A 23,293-nucleotide genomic window follows, 5' to 3' on the forward strand; every position below is an offset into this window, starting at 1 on the left:
GAGGTCGAGTGACAACACTTATCGGCCTCTCAGTTTTGGGTTTCTGTAATTTAGTATTTTAGTAACTAAGTCCAGAGAGATATCTGCCAGAAGTTGCATCGTTGCCAACTTGTACTTCTCAGTTCCATTATATTCCACATATGAGTGCAATCTTTCTATGTCTGTCTCTTTCCGAAAGAATGTATTTTATATTGTCTGTTATGAAGAGCTGCTGAATATGCTTACAAAAAAGTGTCCCGATAGGAAATAGTGTGAAGATTGTTCTATTTTGGCAGGAGCCATTAAGACATTCTATAGGATATCACTAACATATTGTTATAGTTTGGGTGATGTGAGCTTTGGTATACATATCTGAAAATATGTATAAATGCATATATATATTTCCCTCTATGATTTGTTGCTTACTGTCTGAACCCCATCAAATATGGTGTAGTAATTATGGAGAGAGAGAGACTTAAAAGCAAGCTCTCAGAAGAGAGTGATGCAGAGAGTCTCTTGCCCGCATGCCTTCCTGTCTTCCCCGGGGCCCCTCGGAGAGGATGGGCTCCAGCTTCCCTCCCCATACCGAGCAGAGCTCCCGGTGGCCGAGGACCACCAAAACCTAGCTACAGCCATGCTGGAGGCCCCACTCCACACGTTCGGACAGGCCTCATGCATGAAGGTATCGGCAGAGGAACCCAGGTGTGTGTAATCCCATAAATGGCCAACATCCAGAGAGAGACTTAAAAGCAAGCTCTCAGAAGCGATATCTTTAGCCTGCTTCTCCCTCTGGGAGAAACTGGCAATCTTCTGAGAATTTCCTGCCCACATGGGACAGCCTTGCAAGCTTCCCATGGTGTATTCATATGCTAAATCTAGTAAGAAGCTGAATCTCATTCCCCTGACCCTGATAGAGCTCCTAGTGCAACACCCTTGGGAGGGCCGAGTCAAGATAGACTTCTAAGATCTCAGGGAAAGGACGAAATGAGAGGTTATTGAGCCCGCCCGAGAAGTTGAAATCGGTGATTAACGGATTTTCGTGATTCATGAATTATGGAGAATGGGTGGGGAGTGTCTTATGATGTGTTGCATGGCCGTGAAAGCATCTGCACGGTTCAGGAATATGTTTACTCATATATGAGGCTCAGCCTGAGAGTGTGGGGGGTGGCCTTAAGCATGGCGGCCGTTGGGTTAGTTGTGGAGGTCAGTTGCCGGGGCTGGGTCCCTTGGGATGGGGAGAGCTCTCACCCACCCCCTGCTGGGGTGCCTCAAGTGAAAACAGCCTGGCAAGGAGTCCAGTGGTATGGCTATGGGGGCCTCATGTTATGCTCCCTTCCAGGAGAAGCAAACCTGGGATCTCAAAGAACATTGTATTTGTAACAAGAGAGAAAGAGAAAAGCAATATAAATGACACTAAATATTTTCTTACTCTCACTTGAGTGGACTAATGATCAGTGTAAGAGATCATGAATTACAATGCGACCCCTATAAGGATATCCATGCCATTCTTCAAAGAAATGGAGCAAACACGCCTGAAATTTTTTTTTTTTATTAATAGTTTATTTTTAATTAGTGAGTCAACGTGAGGGTACAGTTACAGATTTATACATTTTTGTGCTCATGTTTCTCCCTTACAAAGTTTGATAACCCATCCCTTCACCAGTGCCCATTCTCCACCACCAGTAAACCCAACATCCCACCCCCCCTTCCCAGTCCCGTCTCCCCCCACCCAAACACGCCTGAAATTTATATGTAACAATAAGCCCCCTCCCCAAATGGCTAAAGCAATTCTTGTGAAAAAGAAGATGGGAGGAATCACCTCCCCAATCTCAATGTCTACTACAAAGCAGTAATCAAAACAGCATGGTACTGGGACAAAGGCAGAGCCACAGACCAGTGGAACAGGGTTGAATATCTGACACACACCCTCAAATATATGATCATCTAATCTTTGATAAGGGAGCAAGAAATATGAAGTGGAGCAAGGAAAGCCTCTTCAACAAATGGTGCTGGAACAACTGGACAGCTACATGCAAAAACATGGGCTCAGATATCTACCTAACACCATGTACAAAACTCAGGTCAAAGTGGAATAAAGACCTAAACATCAGACCAGAATCCATAAGGTACATGGAAGACAAGGCTGGCAAAACCCTCCAAGACATTGAAGCTACAGGTATCTTCAAAAATGACATGCCACTGGCCAAGCAAGTGAAAACAAATGGGGCTATCTTAAACTATGAAGCTTCTGTACTTCAAAAGAAACAGTGACCAAATACAAAGACAATCTACAGAATGGGAAAGGATATTTACCCAACACCCATGTGTTAAGGCGTTGATATCAAGGATATACAAGGCACTGGTTGAACTATACAAGAAGAAAACATCCAACCCCATCAGAAACTGGGAGGAGGAAATGAACAGAAATTTTCTCAAAGAAGAAATCTGAATGGCTAAAGGGCACATGAGAAAATGCTCTACATAACTATTTATGAGGGAGATACAGATCAAAACAACAATGAGATATCATCTCATACCACAGGGACTGGCCCACATCCAAAAGAACAAAAGCGGTCCCCCACTTCCCGCTGCCGTCTGCGTCCCCCGAGTTTCTGAAGCCACTCCCCGCCCGCCCTGTGCACCCCGTCTCCCGAACCGGCTTTGTAACTGCGTATGTCCTTCAGGTACGAGGACCATCCCTCGGCCACGCCCTCCCGTCCCCCCCTTCAACAGGAAGATACTGGGGGCGTGGCCAGTGTATTAGTGGGCGTGGTCTCGAAGTGGGCGTGGCCTACTGTCGGAGCAGCGGCCGCTAACGCGCCCGCAGTTATTCTTTGCTACCTCAGCTCAATTGGTACTGTGTATTTCTTTGAAAATTCACTTTTGCGATCTCAAACACTTACGCAAAATAGCCATTAGCTTAAGCTGACTCTATAAAAGCTGTCAGTGAATAAGGGAAGTTTAGCACAATCGGAGCCCCTTCTTCCCACAAAAAGGAAGAGGAATAAATAACTACAAAGTTCCAACTCTATACTTCCGTGACAATATGAAGAAGCAGCGAAAATCCCCTCCGCGAAGAGAGGGGGAAGAAAAGATACCAGAAACCTCAACAGGGGCTTCTCACATCTACGACCTCTCAGATAAACAATTCAGAGAGGAAATCTGGAGGAGAGTCGACCTACTCCAAGCAAATATGGAACAGACATCCAATAAATTAAGGGAGGAGATGAATGAAGCGCTGGAACGGTCTACCAAGAAAATCCAGGAAGAAATGAGAGCAGAAATTTCAAACCTACGAACGGAAGTCTCACAAATAAAAGGAATCGGTAGATGAAATAAAAATCTCACTAGATGCCCTCAACACTAGAATGACTACAGCCGAAGACAGAATCAGCGATCTGGAAGACGAGCTGCAGAAAGCTTATAGACAACAACAAATCATGGCCAAAGACCTCAAAATGGCTATAGAGCAAATCAGAGCCCTGGGTGATGACTTCAAGAGGAACAACATAAGAATCATTGGAGTACCAGAACCACAGGGAAGTAACCCCAATGAAAAAAACACAGTCAAAGACATCATTGCTAAGAAATTCCAAGAGCTGGAGAAGGCAGGCATCCAGATACATGGAGTCCGAAGAGTACCAGCAAAAAGAGACCCGAATAAAAAGACCCCAAGGCATATCATAGTCAGAATGATTGATACCATGGATAGAGACACAATTCTGCAAGCAGCAAGGTCAAGGAAGGAAATCACATACAAAGGAGCACCCCTCAGATTTACAGCCGATCTGTCAGAAGAAACCCTCCGAGCCCGAAGACAATGGTGGGACATAGTGAAAAAACTCAACGAAATGAATGCCTCACCAAGAATACTTTATCCAGCTAAACTCTCACTCAAACTCGAAGGAACCATACACTATTTCTCGGATAAACAACAGCTCAGGAATTTCATAGACTCAAAAACAATCTTGAAAGAAGGTCTAAAGGGGCTACTGTAAGACCAGGAGGAGCCCCATAAGAACAACAAATCCCACAGAAAGATGACACAAAACCCCATCACAATAATCTCTCTCAATGTCAATGGCCTAAATGCACCTATCAAGAGACACAGAGTGGCTAAATGGATCCGGAAATTAAACCCAACATTCTGTTGCCTGCAAGAAACACACCTGAACAAACAGAGTAAACATAGACTCAAAGTCAAAGGATGGAAAACAATCCTGCAAGCAAACAACCCCTTAAAAAAGCTGGAGTGGCCATCCTGGTATCCGACAAGATAGATTTCAGGATGAAAAAGATCAAAAGGGACAGCGAAGGTCATTTTCTGTTTATCAAGGGATATGTACAACAGGAAGAAATCACACTCTTAAACGTATACGCTCCTAATGAACGACCGGTTAAATATTTAAAACAACTCTAACAGACTTCAAAGAGGACATCACTAACAGCACAATGTAGTCGAAGACTTCAATACGGCCTTATCGCCTCTAGATAGATCGACAAGAACAAAACTCAACAAGGAAACACTGACTCTGAAAGAAGAAATTGAAGAGAGAGGCCTAATAGACCTATACAGGGCCTTACACCCCCAAAAGAAAGAATACACATTCTTTTCCAGTGCACACGGAACATTTTCTAAAATAGACCATGTACTGGGCCCCAGAACATACCTCAATAGAATCGGAAAAATAGAAATTGTATCAACCATCTTTTCAGACCACAATGTGCTGAAGATAGAAGCTAACCACTCACAAATACGGAAAATCAAATCAAACACCTGGAAATTAAACAATTCAATGTTGAACAATGAGTGGGTCAGGAACGAAATCAAGGAAGAAATCAAAAGATACTTAGAAACAAATGAGAATGAAGACACGAGCTACCAAAACCTATGGGACGCAGCTAAAGCCGTGTTAAGGGGAAAATTTATAGCTCTCCAAGCATTCCTCAGGAAGGAAGAAAGGACCCACATAGATAGCTTGACTTCACGACTCAAGACCTTAGAAAAGGACCAGAAAAAGGAACCCAAACCAGACCGAAGGAAAGAAATTATAAAAATTAGAGCAGAAATTAATGACATCGAAACCAAAAAAACAATCCAAAAGATCAATGAAACAAAGAGTTGGTTCTTTGAGAAAATAAATAAGATTGATAAACCGCTAGCAAGACTCACAAAGAAAGAAAGAGAGAAAACTCTAATAAATCGAATCAGAAATGAAAAGGGGGACATCATAACAGAAACCAGTGAGATTCAAAAGATCATTAGAGACTACTTTGAAGGTCTTTACGCCACAAAAAAGGAGAACCTAAAAGAAATGGATGGATTCCTTGATTCCTACAATCTCCCAACACTGAAGAAAGAAGACCTGGAATACCTGAATAGACCCATCAATGTTAAGGAAATTGAAACTGTAATAAAAAACCTCCCCAAAAACAAAAGCCCAGGCCCAGATGGTTTCATTGGCGAATTCTTCCAAACATTTAAAGAAGACCTATTGCCTGTTTCCCTCAAACTTTTCCAGGAAATTGAAAAAAACAGGAACTCTCCCAAACAGTTTCTATGAAGCACATATCTCCCTAATACCAAAAGCAAACAAAGACACCACTAAGAAAGACAATTACAGACCAATTTCCCTGATGAACACCGATGCGAAAATCCTCAACAAAATACTAGCAAATAGGATCCAACAACTCATCAAAAAGATCATACATCACGACCAAGTGGGATTCATCCCAGGGATGCAAGGATGGTTTAACATTCGGAAATCAATCAACATAATCCAGCATATCAACAAAAGTAAAGACAAAAACCATATGATCATATCCATAGATGCAGAGAAAGCATTTGACAAGATCCAACATCCTTCCATGATGAAAACCCTCGCCAAAATGGGGTTTGGAGGAACTTTCCTTAAGATAGTCGAAGCCATCTATCACAAGCCTACGGCAAGCATTATCCTCAACGGGGAAAAACTAAGGGCCTTTCCTCTGAGATCGGGCACAAGACAAGGATGCCCACTCTCACCACTCCTCTTCAATATAGTACTGGAAGTACTTGCGATAGCTATTAGACAAGAAAAAGAGATTAAGGGCATCCAGATAGGAAGAAATCAAACTCTCACTATTTGCAGACGACATGATACTATATCTAGAGAAGCCTAAAGCCTCTACTAAGAAACTCTTAGAAACAATAGACTTATACAGTATAGTTGCAGGCTACAAAATCAATACCCAAAAATCCATGGCCTTCATATATGCAAACAATGAGGCAGAGGAAAGGGACATGAAAAAAGCAATCCCATTCACAATCGTGCCCCAGAAAGTCAAGTACCTCGGAATCAGCTTAACCAAGGAAGTAAAAGACCTCGACAAAGAAAACTACAAAACGCTACTCCATGAAATCAAAGAGGACATGAGGAAATGGAAACATGTACCCTGCTCGTGGATAGGGAGAATCAATGTTGTCAAAATGGCAATACTCCCCAAAGCATTATACAGATTCAACGCGATCTGTATAAATATACCCACGACATTCTTCAAAGAAATGGATCAAGCAATCCTAAAATCCATATGGAACAACAAACGCCCACGGATAGCTAAAACAATTCTTGGGAAAAAGACGATGGGAGGCATCACTCTCCCCAACCTCAAACTTTACTACAAAGCAGTAACAATTAAGACAGCATGGTACTGGAACAAAGGCAGAGCCGTAGACCAATGGAACAGGGTGGAATATCCCTACACACAACCCCAAATGTATGATCATCTAATCTTTGATAAGGGAGCAAGAGATGTGAAGTGGAGCAAGGAAAGTCTCTTCAACAAATGGTGCTGGCACAACTGGACAACTACATGCAAAAAAATGGGCTTAGACCTTGACCTGACACTATGCACAAAAGTCAGATCAAAATGGATTAAAGACCTCAACATTCGACCACAAACCATAAGGTACATTGAAGACAAGGTTGGCAAAACCCTCCACGATATTGAAGATAAAGGTATCTTCAAAGGTGACACGCAACTAAGCAATCTAGTAAAAACAGAGATCAACAAGTGGGACTACATTAAACTAAAAAGCTTCTGCACCGCAAAAGATACAGTGACCAGAATACAAAGACTGTCCACAGAATAGGAAAGGATATTTACACAATACCCATCAGATAAGGGGTTGATATCAATGGTATATAAAGCACTGGTTGAACTCTACAAGAAGAAAACATCCAACCCCATCAAAAAATGGGGTGATGAAATGAACAGAAACTTTCCCAAAGAAGAAATACGAATGGCTGAGAGGCACATGAGAAAGTGCTCTACATCACTAATCATCAGAGAGATGCAGATCAAAACAACCACGAGATACTACCTCACACCACAGAGACTAGCACACATCCAAAAGAACAAAAGCAACCGCTGTTGGAGAGGATGTGGGGAGAAAGGGACCCTTCTTCACTGCTGGTGGGAATGCCGACTGGTTCAGCCCTTCTGGAAAACAATTTGGACGATTCTCAAAAAATTAGATATTGAATTCCCATTTGACCCAGCAATACCACTGCTGGGAATATATCGTAGAGAGGCAAAAAAGTATAATCGAAACGACATCTGCACATGTATGTTCATCGCAGCACTGTTTACAATAGCCAGAATCTGGAAAAAACCCGAATGCCCTAGAACGGATGACCGGTTGAGGAAACTTTGGTACATCTATACAATGGAATACTATGCAGCTGTTAGAAAAAAGGAGGTCAAGAATTTTGTAGTTAAGTGGATGGGCATGAAAAGTTTCATGCTGAGTGAAATGAGTCAGAAAGAGAGAGACAGACATAGAAAGATTTCACTCATCTATGGTATATAGAATAACAGAGTGGGAGACTAACACCCAAGAACTGTAGAAATAAGTACCAGGAGGTTGACTCCATGGCTTCAAGGCTGGCCTCACGTTCTGGGGAAAGGGCAACTCAGAGAAGCGATCACCAACTATAATGTAGTCGAAGGCCATGTGGGGGAAGGGAGTTGCGGGTTGAATGAGGGCTAGAGACTGAGCACAGCGGCCACTCAACACCTTTATTGCGGGCCGTAGAAGCTAAATAGAGAGAGAGAACAGAAGGGAATGCCCTGCCACAGTGGCAGGGTAGGGTGGGGGGGAGATGGGATTGGGGAGGGTGGGAGGGATGCTGGGTTTACGAGTGGTGGAGAATGGGCACTGGTGAAGGGATGGGTTCCCGAACTTTGTATGAGGGAAGTATAAGCACAAAAGTGTATAAATCTGTAACTGTACCCTCACGGTGATTCTCTAATTAAAAATAAATAAATTAAAAAAAAACAACAAAAGTACAAAAGCAACTGCTGTTGGCACAGATGTGGGGAGAATGGGACTCTCCTTCACTGTTGGTGGGAATGGTGACTGGTTCAGCCCTTTTGGAAAACAATAGGGATGATTCTCAAAAAATTAGAAATTGAGCTCCCATTTGACCCAGCAATACCACTCCTGGGAATATATCCTAGAGAGGCAAAAAGATATAGTAGAAATGACATCTGCATTTGTATGTTCATTGCAGCACTGTTTACAATAGCCAAAATCTGGGAAAAACTGGAGTTCCCCAAAACAGGTGTCTGGTTAGAGAAACTGTGGTCCATCTACACAATGGAATACTATGCAGCTGTTAGAAAAGATGAAGTCATGAAATTTGCATATAAGCGGATCAACATGGAAAGTATCATGTTAAGTGAAATGAGTCAGAAAGAGAGAGATAGACATAGTAAGATCGCACTCATCTGTGGAATATAAAATAACATCTGTGGAATGTAAAATAACAGAATGGGAGACTAACACCCAAGAGTAGTAGAGATAAGGACCAGGAGGTCTGCTCCACGGCTTGGAAACCAGTCTCACATGCTGGGGGAAAAGGCAGTTCAGAAAGAGAAGGGAACATCAAGTAAAGGATGTTGGGAGGAGCTATTCGGGTTGAAAGATGCGAGCTGAAAGTAGACTGTAGACCGGACATGATGGCTATGCAATACCTCTATTGCAAACTACAACACCCAAAAGGAGAAAGAACAAAAGGGAATTCCTTGACACAGAAACGGGGTGGAGTGGTGGGGATGTGGTGTGGGTAGTGGGAGGGATATTGGGAACATTGCTGGAGGAGAATGGTAACTGGTGGAGGGATGGGTAAACAATCATTGTATGACTGAAATGCAAACACGAAAGTTCGGAAGTTTGTAACTATCTCACGGTGTATCACTGTCATCCCATTTCTCATTGATTTGTTCGAGCGGGCACCAGTAACATCTCTCATTTACAGACTTATTGTTACTGTTTTTGGCATATCCAATATGCACGGGTAGCTTGCCAGGCTCTGCCGCGCGGGCTCAATACTCTCGGTAGCTTGCCGGGCTTTCAGAGAGGGGCGGAGGAATCAAACACGGGTTGGCCGCGTGAAAGGCAAAAGCCCAACTGCTGTGCTATAGCTCCAGCCCACGGTGATTCACTATTAAAAATTAAAAAAAATTGTCAAAAAAATCTAAATTTGCTGCTTGATTCCACATGTAATTAAAAAAATCTCCTTTTTCATCTCTAAAAAAAAGATCATGAATTAGCGTGGGGTAATCAAACTTTTTATGACTAAACTGATCACATGTTTTAAAATCAAAATTCCATTGCTGTTTTTTATTGATTCTTGTAGCACTTAAAAATTATCCCAGCAAAAGGGCTAAATCTGTAGAAAGGAAAACAAAAGCAAATTTATTCCAGTGAAAAGGGCACAAGGGCTTATTTGAAATGTCTGATAATTGTAAGGAAAATTTCTCTGAACCAAATTTGTAATTCTGAAAACTGGACACTGATTACCTGGTGTTTTCTAGGACTGAAGTAAAAGAAAGTAAGTATTAAACTAAAAAATAGGCAGGAAATTAAAAAAAAAACCTTCCATAGTGCTTGAATGTTTCTAGACAACGAATGGGAAAAAGTCAATTCTTCCTGTCATGCCTACTCAGATGACTCATGTTTCTGTTTAGTTCTGTATTTTTGATGTTAGATTTTTATAGCTCACTTTTAGTATAGCTAAGCATCTGAAAATTCAGATCATTTTCCAAATCCCCAAATTGTTTTTTAATTACTCTTTTTCTTTTATAAAATTCAATAAAGTAAATGTAGACATTGAATGTAATATTGTTTAGAATTTTTCAGAACTGTATGTTCAGCTATATATTGGAAAAGTTACTCTTCATATTAAACATGATATAGAATAGTACTCTCATAGTTTTAATGCATACTATTCATTTTTGGGGTACAAAATAAATGATTTGTTGTTGTGATTTTCGAATAGTTTTCATCTTCTTTTTACTTTGTTATTTATTTTACAGGCAAAAGTTTTCTATAGTCCCAGTTGTTTTTGCTTTTGCTTCTTGTGTTTTGTCATGAAAACTAAAGAACAGAATAGGACAAAAATCTATGGAAAAATCAATTTTATTAAGGGGAGTGATGTAATATTACAGTACACCATTCAGTAGAAACTGTACTGAACAGAAATAAAGGCCACAATGCATGCAAAGTGCTGAAAGCAAAGACTTTTTTTAAACTAAAACCCCTATCAGATTAACATTTAAAGTAAAAAATTGATGGGGCTGGAGAGATAGCACAGCGGGTAGGGCGTTTGCCTTGCACGCGGCCGACCCGGGTTCAAATCCCAGCATCCCATATGGTCCCCTGAGCACGGCCAGGGGTAATTCCTGAGTGCAGAGCCAGGAGTAACCCCTGTGCATCGCCAGGTGTGACCCAAAAAAAAAAAAGCAATAAAGTAAAAAATTGAGATAAAAGTTTACAGATAAAAATATGTATTTAATTATATACCAAGTGATCATTTGCAAAATATAAAATGTAGGACTAGAAAGGTAGTAAGGCAGATAGAGCATTTGCCTGGCACACAGCCAACCCCGTATCACCGGCACCCAATATGGTCCATCAAATTAGCCTGTCCTTCCTTCCTGCCCTCCCTCCCTCCCTCCTTCCCTCCTGCCCTCCCTCCCTCCCTCCTTCCTTCCTGCCCTCCCTCCCTACTTCCTTCCTGCCCTCCCTCCCTCCTTCCTTCCTTCCTTCCTTCCTTCCTTCCTTCCTTCCTTCCTTCCTTCCTTCCTTCCTTCCTTCCTTCCTTCCTTCCTTCCTTCCTTCCTTCCTTCCTTCCTTCCTTCCTTCCTTCCTTCCCTCCTTCCTTCCTTCCCTCCTCTCCTAGCCTCCTTCCCTTCCTCCTCTTTCAGTTCTGCGCAGAGGTTGGAGTTCAGGACGGAAACATCCGAAATATGGTGGTGGGAAGGTGTAATGGTGGTGGAAAGGTATAATGGTGGTGGGATTGGTGTTCAAATATTAAATGCAATCAAGTATTGTGAACTACTTTATAAAATTAAAGACAAATAACTGAAAAAAAAATCCCAAGTGACTTTTTCAGAGTTACACTGGTAAATTTTTAGTAAAATTAAATAAAGGTTTCTAGTTTATTTTATTTTTATGTTAAAATTGACATATCAAAAGACAATATATCCGGCCTTTATAATAATTCAGAAATTTTTTATTACATTATACCTAATATAATTAGCTATTTAGATAAACAGTTTCTGGTAGGAATTTTTTCCTTATATTAAGGCAAAAGTATGATTACTATACAACCTTATACACTGATGTATTTAGAATTTAATTTAAAGAAAAATTTCAGACAGCTGGATGTCAAAACTTTAATTTTCAATTATATTCCTTGGTAAAATGCTGGAAGCTCATATAACAGCTTAAGTAAAAAGACAAAGGGAATGTTTTTCTGTGTTTTGTCATTCCTACAGATGGATTCCGATGGCACCATTACGATAGAGGAGCAGATTGTTCTTGTGCTTAAAGCTAAAGTGCAGTGTGAACTCAACATCACAGCTCAGCCCCAGGAAGGAGGTAAAGGTGCCAAGAAAATCCTTTGTGTTCCCACTCCATCACCTCCCAGGGATTGTTAATTCCCTCCTATTGGGTTTTAGGGAGTTTCTTACTAGTCACTCCATGTTTCCACTTGGAAGAGAGCATAGCAGAACAATGTGCTTTTCATCTCTTTTACCTCCATTTGGATGGAGTGCTGTGTCATTTCTGTTTCAGAAGAGCAAATGGATAATTGTGCATGCCTGCGAAGACTTTACCTCTCCTTTGGATCTGTCTGTCTACTGCAGGGAGCACACATACCCTATCCTTGTGGTTAATGGCTGAAATTTTTTTTTTTTAAGTTTTTATTTTATTGAATCACTGTGTAAAATAAATACAAAGCTTTCAGGTTTAAGTCTCAGTCATACAATGATTGAACCCCCATTCCTTCACCAGTGCACATGCTCCACCACCAGAAACCCCAAAATACCCCCTTCTCACCCAGCCCCCACCTAAGTAGCTGATGATCTTCACTTTATTCTCTCTATACTTTGAATACATTCAATATTTTAATAGAGAACTCACTATTATTGTTTGGAATTTCCCCCAACAATCAGGCCTGCTGAAAAGGCATCATTTAATCATTTCTTTTCATTGCTGAGAATGAAGACTCTATAAACTCGCGGCCTCGCGGTTTTGTATTTCTGATATTTTAGCTCAGTTCACGGTCCCAATGCATTGCTGTAAGAAGCCGCTCTGGGTGCCAAAATGGGTTAGAAGAAAGACCTCTGGAATCAAAGTCTTTAGGAACAGAGGGTCCGTTTCACACTCAGCAGCTCCGGATTTATCTGGGCCGAGGGTGTAATGGCTGAAATTTTTTGGTAGAAAGTAAATTTTAGGGGAGAAAATATGAAAGCTCATTATACACATGTAAGTCATGTTCAGAAAAAAAAGGAAACACTTAATAAAACGGTGATGTATTTCCATCTGCCTGACTCCTACAGACTTTCTAAAATAGGTCAACTGAAGTGGGAAAAGAAGATGATTTATTGAACTCCCAAAATTCACCACACTGAATGTAGTGAACAATGTCCTTAAAGTTTTGTCCCATAGTAAAATATGTAGTTTTCTTTTTGCTTCACTGTAGTCTCCAAATATTAAAATATTGTGATTTATTTCTTAGTTGATTATATCTGATTAGAAAATCAGGTCTTCAAGATATATTTTACAATATCTTAAAAATGAAGGGATTTTTTTATTGTGGTCAATTTTGATAAACGTTCAATGTGGCTTTCAATTTCCTTTGAAATAATTCAGAGTTGGATTTTAAAGGTCTTCAAATTAGAAATTTCATTAGATCTTCAAACTATAATTTCACTAGGTTTTCCGTAGAACATTTTATCTTGTCCACTAGATTAGCTTATTGGTTATAGAATTTTTGTATTTTGTTTCCATGATGATTTGTCATTTGCTCCACTCATTTCTCTTGGAAGTGTATAATCTTAAAATCTCTCCATGATAATTAATCTTTTGTATGTTTTGAAGATATTTTTAGCGTATAAAAATTTATAATTCTATATTTACTGGTATATTATTATTTTATCAATATGAAGCAACACACTTATTTCTATGTTTTCACTTTAGCACTTGAAATAAATTTATTGTATTAAAAACAATATTTAATAATTTGTTTTTTAATTGGTGTTTTCCACTTAGTAGTTATTTGCTTTGCATAACTTTCCCCATACTTGAAAAAATTCTTCTAGTTGTGGAAAACACACATAACATTAAATTTGCCATCCTAAACGTTTTTAAGTATATTATTCGGTGGTGTTGCATATTCATCTTGTGCAACAAATCACCAGAAATTGCAAAATTAAATAGCATTATGTAGTCTTTAGATACCAACTCTATTATCTTTCCTCATTAAAAAAAGTTATATATATATTTACCATAAACATGACACAAATAGAAAATTAAATTAGATAACTCCCAGCTAAAGAGTTTGATTCAGTTGCATTAACTGGAATTCCTATTATACATTATTTACATTTAATTATACCATCTTATTTGGGCTTTTCATTTCATCAGCTCTTTCTGTGTGTTACTTCTGCTTAACATCAAGCTCTCTTTGGATTTACTTTGGATTGATTAAGACTATTTCACTCATTTTACTTTTGAAGATATTGTTTTAATTCTTTTAATGATGAACCTAGATTTTTCATACATATATATTTCATAAAGTTAAAAGTTAATAACTTTTCCCTCCTAATAGTTCGGACAATTTGAAACTACTTTAATTGGTTCAAAATTATATGTTGCTCTCATATGGGGTTTTTGTTTGATCTTACTTGTATGATATTGAAATTGTTCTTCCTGAAAAACAATTAAAAATCCTTAATATTTGAATTCATTGTTAGTGAAGTCACTGTCTTTGTCTGAAAAGGTATTTATTTTACAGTTGGTCTTCAAAGATGCTTTTTATAGACATCTAACTTTTTAATTTAATAACTGTGACTTACAAAGTTATTGATAGTTGAGTTTTAGGCATAAAAATATTTCAACACCAATCCCACCACCAGTATCAACTCCCCCCCCCACCAGTGTTCCCATACTCCCTCCCTACCCCAACCCTCATTTAATTCCTGCCTGTCAACTTGACAGGCACAATAAAGTGTTTCAATGGTTGCAACTTAGATCTCATGTTTTCAGTTTTGTTGAGTCTGTGTTTTGGGCATATGGCTATACCACTTGCTCATATCATCTGTACAACTGAAGCCTGATGCCTGTTCACCCATTATTTCCCATTTTTTAATTCTCCCTTTGATTTCTTTCCTTCTCTGTCCTTCTCCTCTCTCAACACTAGGGTCAAGGTTGAATTAGACATCCATCTTTTACTACATTTCCTTATGCAGTATTCTACATACTACAGATAAGTGAGATCATCCTGTGTCTTTCTTCTGACTTACCTCACTCAACCTGATACCTTCTAATTCCAACCGGGTTGCAGTAAATTGCATGAATTCATCATTTCTTGCAGCTATATAGTATTTCACTGTGTACATATACCACATCTTCATAATCCATTCCTCTGTTGTTGGACTTAATCTAGATTAATTTCTTATCTTAGCTATTGTACTGAGTATAGCAATGAATAAAGGTGTGAATATGTCCTTTTGAGAGAGTGCTTTTTTTTTTTGGCTTTTTGGGTCACACCTGGCGATGCTCAGGGATTACTCCTGGTGGTGCTCAGAGGACCATATGGGATGCTGGGAATCAAACCCGGGTCGGCTGTGTGCAAGGCAAATGCCCTACCCACTCTGCTATCCCTCCAGCCTCTTGAGAGAGTGCTTTTATGGGCATATAGCTTTTAATTTAGAATTATTTATTTTAAGGAAATGAATAATTTTGAAGGAATTGATGTCTCAGCGTTATGACAGTGGAGAGTGCATTTAGAACACCAACCTGTCTCCTTTGGTTAATTGGCTTGACTCTTTGATCCGTAGTGGTGAAATAAGGGAATTAGACACCTTTCTGATAGTGTGAAAATTTAAAAGTAGAGATATCACAACAGTAAAACCACTGGAAAAAAGTTGATTAAGGAAGGATTAGAGGAGAATTAATGGAAAATAATAATCTCATTTTATAGTTAAATAAATGAAATTAGGGGTTGGTTGGAGAGATAATACAGCAGGCAGGGGCTTGCCTCGCATGTGGCCGATGTGGGTTTAATCTCTGGCACCCCACATGTGCCCAAAGCCTGCCAGGAGTGTCACTGAGCTTATAGCCTGGAGTAAGCCCAGAACATGACCGGTATGGTCCTCAAACAAGCAAAAAACAAACAAAAAAAAGGGAATTAGATGTGTAGAGGAGGAAGGCAGAGGGAATACGATGGGCAGAGGCAGATAAGCATGAATCATACATCAGGTTACAAGTTACATAAGAATAAATGATCTGGATGTGTGGATTAACATCTGTGAAGATGTGAGTCATATAAAATAAGTAGATGAGAAATATCTGAAAAGGAAAGACTTTGGGGGATATGTATTTCCACACAGATAGTATAAAATGAAATATGGGTAGGGCTGGAGGGGTAGCATAGGAGTTAAGACATTTGCCTTGCATGTGGTTCATCCTGGTTGGATTCCTGGCACCATATTTGTTTTGCCAGCCCTATTAGGAGTGATCTCTGAGCACAGAGCTAGAAGTAAGCCCAGAGCATTGCCAGGTGTGGCCTAAACATCATTGCACGCCCCCCTCACCCTAACGTACTAGATATGGTCAAACTTTGGTCTACCTTTCAATGAAAAATTAATATGTAAGTTGGCTCAAATTTCTTTCACTAAGTGTAAGAAAACTAGAATGGCAATTTGAATTAACAAGTTAATTTAAGAAATTTTAGGTTTAAATTTTCTTGAAATTAAAACAGATAATCAAAATATTAGAGCTGAGGTTTCATGCTATTTGCAATTTACTTTCAAATACCACAGTGGGTTGGAGAGATAGTACAGTGGATTGGGCATTTGCCTTGCACACGACCGATCTCTGTTTGATTCCTGGCATCCTGTATTATCTCCTGAACATCATTAGGAGTAACTCCTGCTTACAGAGCCAAGAGTAACCCCTGAACCTTACCAGCATGGCCCAAAAATAAAAAAAATAAAATTAAATAAAATGCCATAGCAAAAAATATACTAGATGATATAAACATGATTCAGTATTGATGACTGTCATTTCTAGATGAAGGATATATATTAGTCTCTATTTTATTCTGAGAAACTATTATAAAAAGACAATAAAAATTTCCTAGTCTCTATGATAGCAAATGTAAATACCCAGCTCTATTCATGTATTAAAAAAGAAAACTCAAAATATCATTAATAGTGATTCTGTTTCACAAATATGTAGTCACATTGTGTTATGAGTAATTATAGAGCCTAAAATAGATTAAACTGGATTCTCTGAATTTTGAGACTATTCTAGGTAAGTGTCATGGTTTGATAAATTTCACCAGTTATTAGTTTGTTCTGACACACACGAAAGATTCCAGGGACTGTAATTAATAGCGTTAATTTGAAAAAGAGGATTGTTGACTAATTAGGCAATTAAATATACTTTTCCAAATTATGAAAGTATTTACTCACATAAGATGTAAAATGATGATCAAAGAAAATATGTTAATTAAAATCTCTTTGTTATCACTGTGAGATAATGAATTCCTCAATCTTTTCAACCTGTTATGAAGATCTGTTTTCATTACCAAAGAGCTATTAGAGAAATAAATACAATCTACAGGAAATTATTTTGTGGAAAACACTGGTTTTCTGAAAAATTTGAGTATATGCTTGTGTGTGAATGTGTGGGGATAGTATTTTGTTGGCAACTGGAAAGGTATTTCTATTATGAGGGAGATATAAACCCCTCACCCCCTGTACTTCCAGAAACCCCAGCAGCCACCCCCACCTCCCACTGCTGGCCCCATGTCATCTCATTGGCCCAGACCACAGAATCTGAAGTCTCTAGACATGAGACTGCTGGAAATTCCTCAGTTCTGAAACTCCAGCTGGAGCACACCAAATTAGATGAAAAGTAATAGAAACCAACTAAACTCAGCAAACAAAAACAATAAAACAGATGGCTCAACTAGCAACAAACAGTTTAGTAAATCCTTAGACAAGGACTTTATAACCCCATGTAAAAAGATAATAATTTTCACATAAAAATTGATTTTTAAAATTATTGATTTTAAGGTTGGAGCCTTGTTATTTAATCAGTTATAGCTCTACAATAGTATAAACAGTTGTGGCTCTTGTCTACAATAAAGATAATTAAGAAAATCATCACATTTTTTCCACATTTATTTAAAAATTGTTAGTTTCAGAACAAACTGGTCATTGGTATTTAGTCTTATATTCCATCATGTAACTCTTCAGAAATTCCCATGACATTATTGCATCTGTGTGTGTGTGTGTGTGTGTATGTGTGTGTGTGTCTTTCTGTGTCAGGAGTCACTCCTGTTGATACGTGGTAGTATGGACCAAATAATTCAGTGCTGGAACCTGTGGTTTGGGGCCCACCAAGGTCATAACTGACATTGTCTTAGGGTCATATGGCTTGGGGATCAAACCTCGGGTCTTACATATATTAGGTTTATTAGATGTGTTGCTCTATCACATGAATTAACTTGCTGACCCTCACTTTAAAAAATGTAGAAAATTCTGGAATAAATATATATCTACTAATATCAGAGCTAGACAAATTTTTTATAGAAGTTATTCATAATTAATTTTAAGGTTTCTTATTTAATTGCTATAATTCATATATGTTGGAACACTATAGAATTTTTATATTTACACTTAACTTTATGCAAATTAAGTGTTTCTATATGGACCTCTGACAGAATAAGGCTTGTGAATTTTAGTACTGTGTGTCATTTCTACCCCAGTCTACTTTCCAGAGCAACTTGTTTTATACTTTGCCACAAAGTATATTGAGTGCATAAATTCCCTGAATCTATCTGTAGTTTTGTTTATTTTCTTACTTTTTTTCTCAATAGAAGGAAACTGTTTCCCAGAATGGGATGGACTCATTTGTTGGCCCAGAGGAACAGTGGGGAAAATATCTGCTGTCCCATGCCCTCCTTATATATATGACTTCAATCACAGAGGTATTGAGTTTTTCTGAACTGATTAACATGGAACATATATTTCATTTTTAATTTTGTAATGAATTCTAAGGGAACAGTCTCAATGTTTTTTCCATGTCTTTGCAGGACTTGCTTTCCGACACTGCAACCCCAATGGAACATGGGATTTTATGCATAGTTTAAATAAGACATGGGCCAATTATTCAGACTGTCTTCGCTCTCTGCAGCCAGATGGCAACATAGGAAAGGTAATGTCTGCGTGTGTTTGTTTGACTCTCTTAGCAAACCAAAGCAATGTTTTAATGTAATTCACGATTTCCACAATATACCAAAAACCTTTTATTCTATGAAAAAGATCATCAAAAACAAAAGCAAGATTGGAATCTCTTCAGATATCTGCTTAAAGAAAAATCTAGGAAATGAAACATTCTATTGTTTTATTTAGATTAGAGTTGCCTGGCTGACATGTATCTATAGACAATTATAAATATGTTAATGTTTACATTATGTTATATTATATATTGTATTCATCATCCCATTGATGATCGAATTTCTCGAGCGGTCTCAATAACATTTCCATTTGTCCTAGCCCTGAGATTATAGAAGCCTCTCTTTACTCATCCTTCCCAATGATGCTGCATTGGAGGCTCTTTCAGGGTCAGGAGAATGAGACCCAGCTTGTTACTGGTTTTGGCACATGAATACACTATGGGGACCTTGCAAGGCTCTCCCATGTGGGTTGGAAGCTCCCGGTAGTTTGCCAGGTTCTCCCAAAGGAGAAGTAGGTTGTAAGATATTGCGTGGCCGAGAAGTGGCCGCGCTTCCAGGAGCTTGCTTTTACGTCTCTGGATGCTGGCTATGGATGGGATTACATGGCACACGGGGCAGTCTCTGGGTGTGACCGCCTAGCTACTGGGAAATGGGAAATCTGAGTGGAGGAGGTCCAGTTCCAATCTGAGCAGACTTGGAGGTCTCAGCCCTGGGTCCCACACACCTGGTTCCTCTGCCAGTACCTTCATGAGTGAGGCTCGTCTGAACGTGTGGCGACGCGCCTTGAGCATGGCTGTGGCTAGGTTCCGGAGGTCTTTGGCCACCGGGAGCTCTGCTTGGGGCGGGGAGGGAAGCTGGAGCCCATCCCCTCTGAGGGGCCCTGAGGAAGACAGCCAGGAGCGCAGGCAAGAGACTCTCTGCCATATATATCTGTACAATATATATTATATATAATAATATATAATAACATATTTTATATATACATATTATATGTATAAAAATCCAATTAGGTAGTCAGAAATTGGTTCCCAATTTCTTCTTGGTTGCTATGAATAATTACATTTCATCCCACTCAATATTTCTGGAGGAACTTCATATTTAGAGATGTATTTTTATCTCATACGATTTAACAGTAGGTGATTTAATTAATAACTGAAAGATTCAAGTTGTATTACTAAAGAAGAAAAAAGGATATCCTATGGTCTTTGAACATTTTATCTTTGCTTTATATGTGTAAGTTATCTTAGAACCAGAAATTAGACATTGGTTGCAGTGAGGAAGCTGATGGGTCTAAAGCAGAGCTACGATTTCCAGATTCCTCATCATTGCTGTTTCCAGCATCTAAGATGGATACATATATCCAGCATATAAGATGGATACATAAGCTCTCCTAACACTGGACGTGTTTTTAATACTTGACTTTTGGAGGGGGCTGGAGGATGAGAGAAGATGAAGTGATGAATTAAAGATTTCTTTGCCTGATTTTTGCACAACAGTGATGAGTTTCTTTCTTAATTTTCTTCCTTTCAAACACAAACCATCTCTTTAATAAGATTTTTATTTATTTTTATTTTTATTTATTTTTTTTTTGCTTTTTGGGTCACACCCAGCGATGCTCAGGGGTTACTCCTGGCTCTGCACTCAGGAATTACTCCTGGCGGTGCTTGGGGGACCATATGGGATGCCGGGGATCGAACCCGGGTCGGCCGCGTGCAAGGCAAACGCCCTCCCCGCTGTGCTATCGCTCCGGCCCCTTTAATAAGATTTTTAGTGAGTTGCTGTAAACGTCTTGTTTGTATTTTATTATTTACAAGAAATTAGATAAAATTATCAAAAAGGGAAGAAGGCTATTAACAAATATAAAAATGGAATTAAAACCAAAAAAGAGACTTCAGTCACCTTCCAGTCTCTCCTTTCTCTTTGCTGTGCTTTGAGGCAGAGGACTCAGGGGTGTAGGTGACCTAAACTGTGACCTAATCAGGCTTCACAGAGTGAGATACCCCTTGTCTGAAGTTATGACACAGAACAGAGATGCTGAGAGAGCTCTTGAGGCTCATGAGCCCTCACTGAGTACGTGACTGCTGCAGACAACAGCTGGCAGAAGGGCAGCAAAATGAAGATAAATCCCTGAGATGAACATACTCATGGACTAGAATGCAGTAGGCTGACAGAGAGCTAGGAAAAATCTCTCTCCAGGACATGAGGTGGGTGGATCTTTATCTGAAGGCAGAGATGAGGTAAGGACTGGCAAAGAGCAGTGGGTGCAGTGAAATATCCTCAGCAGTAGAAAGGCCAGGTCAGAGCTGGAGAGCAAAGCCAAGGTCCTAGCAGTTATCTGATACACTCAAGCACATGCAATGGCCACTGGGGACTGATGATGCTTGGATTCCAAGTTCTGCTAGAGAAAACTAGATTCTGTTCTTAAAAACCTAAAACGAGGGCATGATTGAGACCAAAAGCTACAAGTGTTAGTATAGAGTAACCGAAGCTCCCACTTATAGAAAGAGGCCTGCCCACTTTTAGGCTATTAATTAAATCTGTATTGCTATTTTACCCAGAATGCCTAGCATATCACTGTATCACTGCCACTGTATCACTGTCATCCCGTTGCTCATCGATTTGCTCGAGTGGGCACCAATAACGTCTCCATTTTGAGACTTGTTATTGTTTTTAGCATATCGAATTTGCCACTGATAGCTTTTGAGGCTCTGCCATGTGGGTGGGATACTCTCAGTAGCTTGCCAGTCTCTCTGAGAAGGGCGGAAGAATTGAACCTGTGTCGGCTGAGTGTAAGGCAAACACCCTACCCGCTGTGCTATTGCTTCAAAAAGATTATGATTAGTTCTCATAATTTTTAAAATATGTTCAGAATTTGTTAAAACCTAAAAAATATTTTAGATTTCAGGTCCCTTCCTGAAATCTAACAGAATAAACAGATGATTCAGATGTTAGAATTTTTGCATGAGGATTTAATAAAAATGACTGCAAATATATTTTCATAATTTTTATAGATAAGAAGTATTTCACTGTGCCTATATAGCACACATTTTTCATTTGTAAGTTTATATATGTGTCAAAAGAATAATTATGCATCTTTATTACAAAGATGGTTTATGTTTATGTATGTGACATAAAAACATAAACTATATAACATTGCACTCACATCAGAGTTATAGTTTCAGGGTTTTAAAAAATTTTTTATTTTATTGAATCACCGTGACAAAAGTTACAAAGCTTTCAGGTTTAAGTCTCAGTCATATAATGATCAAACTCCCATCCCTTCACCAGTGCACCTATTCCCCCACCAAGAACCCCAATATACCTCCCTCCCACACAGACCCCCAACCTGAGTGGCTAATGATCTTCACTTTATTCTCTCTATACTTTGAATACATTCAATATTCCAACAGAGAACTGACTATTATTATTCGGAATTTTCCCCCAACAATAAACCTGCTGAAAAGGCATCATTTGATAATTTGTTTTCCATTGCTGAGAATGAAGATTATATGAGCTTGTGTGGCCTCAACAGCGGCCACACAGTTTTGGATTTCTGTTATTTTAGCTCAGTTCACAATCTAGATGCATTTCTATAAGAAGTCTCTGGGTGCCAAAATGGGTTAGTAGACCTCCTGGATCATAGTCTTTAAGGAGCAGAGGGGCCGTGTCGTGCACGGCTACTCTGGATCTCATCTGGGCAGAGCTAGTTTCAGTTTTAAAGCAGATTGCTTAAGATATAATTATTAGAAGATATTAAACAAAGTATAAGGAAGCCTTTGTTATTATTTCCTTCCTTTTGTGAATTTATAATTATTTAAAGATAAAAGGTTTAAAGTGAACAAATAATCTTTGAAATATACTTACATGTGAATATTGAAGAAAAGAGTATATAAAGCATAATTTTAAGAACTCCATGAAGCACCCAGAAATGCATAAAGTATATGAACAGAGAAGCTAATTTGTGGTGACAAAAATTGGAAAAGAAGTTACCTGGGGGTGGATGTGGGTAGTTTTTTGACTAGCAAGGGTCGTTATGAACTTGATTTGTCAAAACTTGTCAATCTGCTCATTTAAGGTTTGTGCATTTTATTTTATGTAAATTATAGTTCAGTAAGAAAGTTAAAGAGAACTGGAAAAAAATTCCAAGAGCAACATTTAAAAAAAGGTTGTTTTCTCTTAAAATAATCCTGTATCATATATTTGATTTGCACCAATTATTATATAAAATATATAATTTCAATTTTTTAAAATGAAAGCATGTTTATGTAAACTGTTAGTTTCTAATGAAAAAATTAAAATGAGAGTGTATGAAGTAAATAGTGCAGTATTTAAATTTGGCTTAACTTATACAACTAGCAATGTCCAATTGCATCTTTAACTTGAATTGACTTTAGGAAATGAAAGAAAGTTCAGATGAGTAATCTCTGTTATATGAATGTGATAATGTATTGCTATCAGAGAAATACATGATTTTTTCAGTGTATCTACAGTGACTTGTCCAAACCTGCGTT

General features: G+C 38.8%; 1 protein-coding gene across 1 annotated transcript in view; it reads left to right on the top strand.

Annotated features, from left to right (window-relative positions):
• PTH2R (parathyroid hormone 2 receptor) overlaps positions 1-23,293 on the top strand; it is a 70,859-nt gene that overhangs the window by 12,500 nt on the left and 35,066 nt on the right. The window contains exons 2-4 of the mRNA XM_004601315.3: positions 11,806-11,908; positions 18,423-18,533; positions 18,639-18,760. Of these exons, the coding sequence (XP_004601372.1) occupies positions 11,806-11,908; positions 18,423-18,533; positions 18,639-18,760 (336 nt within the window). The remainder of the gene's footprint in view (positions 1-11,805; positions 11,909-18,422; positions 18,534-18,638; positions 18,761-23,293) is intronic.

The sequence above is a fragment of the Sorex araneus genome, chromosome X (assembly GCF_027595985.1).
Source record: "Sorex araneus isolate mSorAra2 chromosome X, mSorAra2.pri, whole genome shotgun sequence".
Classification (NCBI taxonomy): Eukaryota; Metazoa; Chordata; class Mammalia; order Eulipotyphla; family Soricidae; genus Sorex; species Sorex araneus.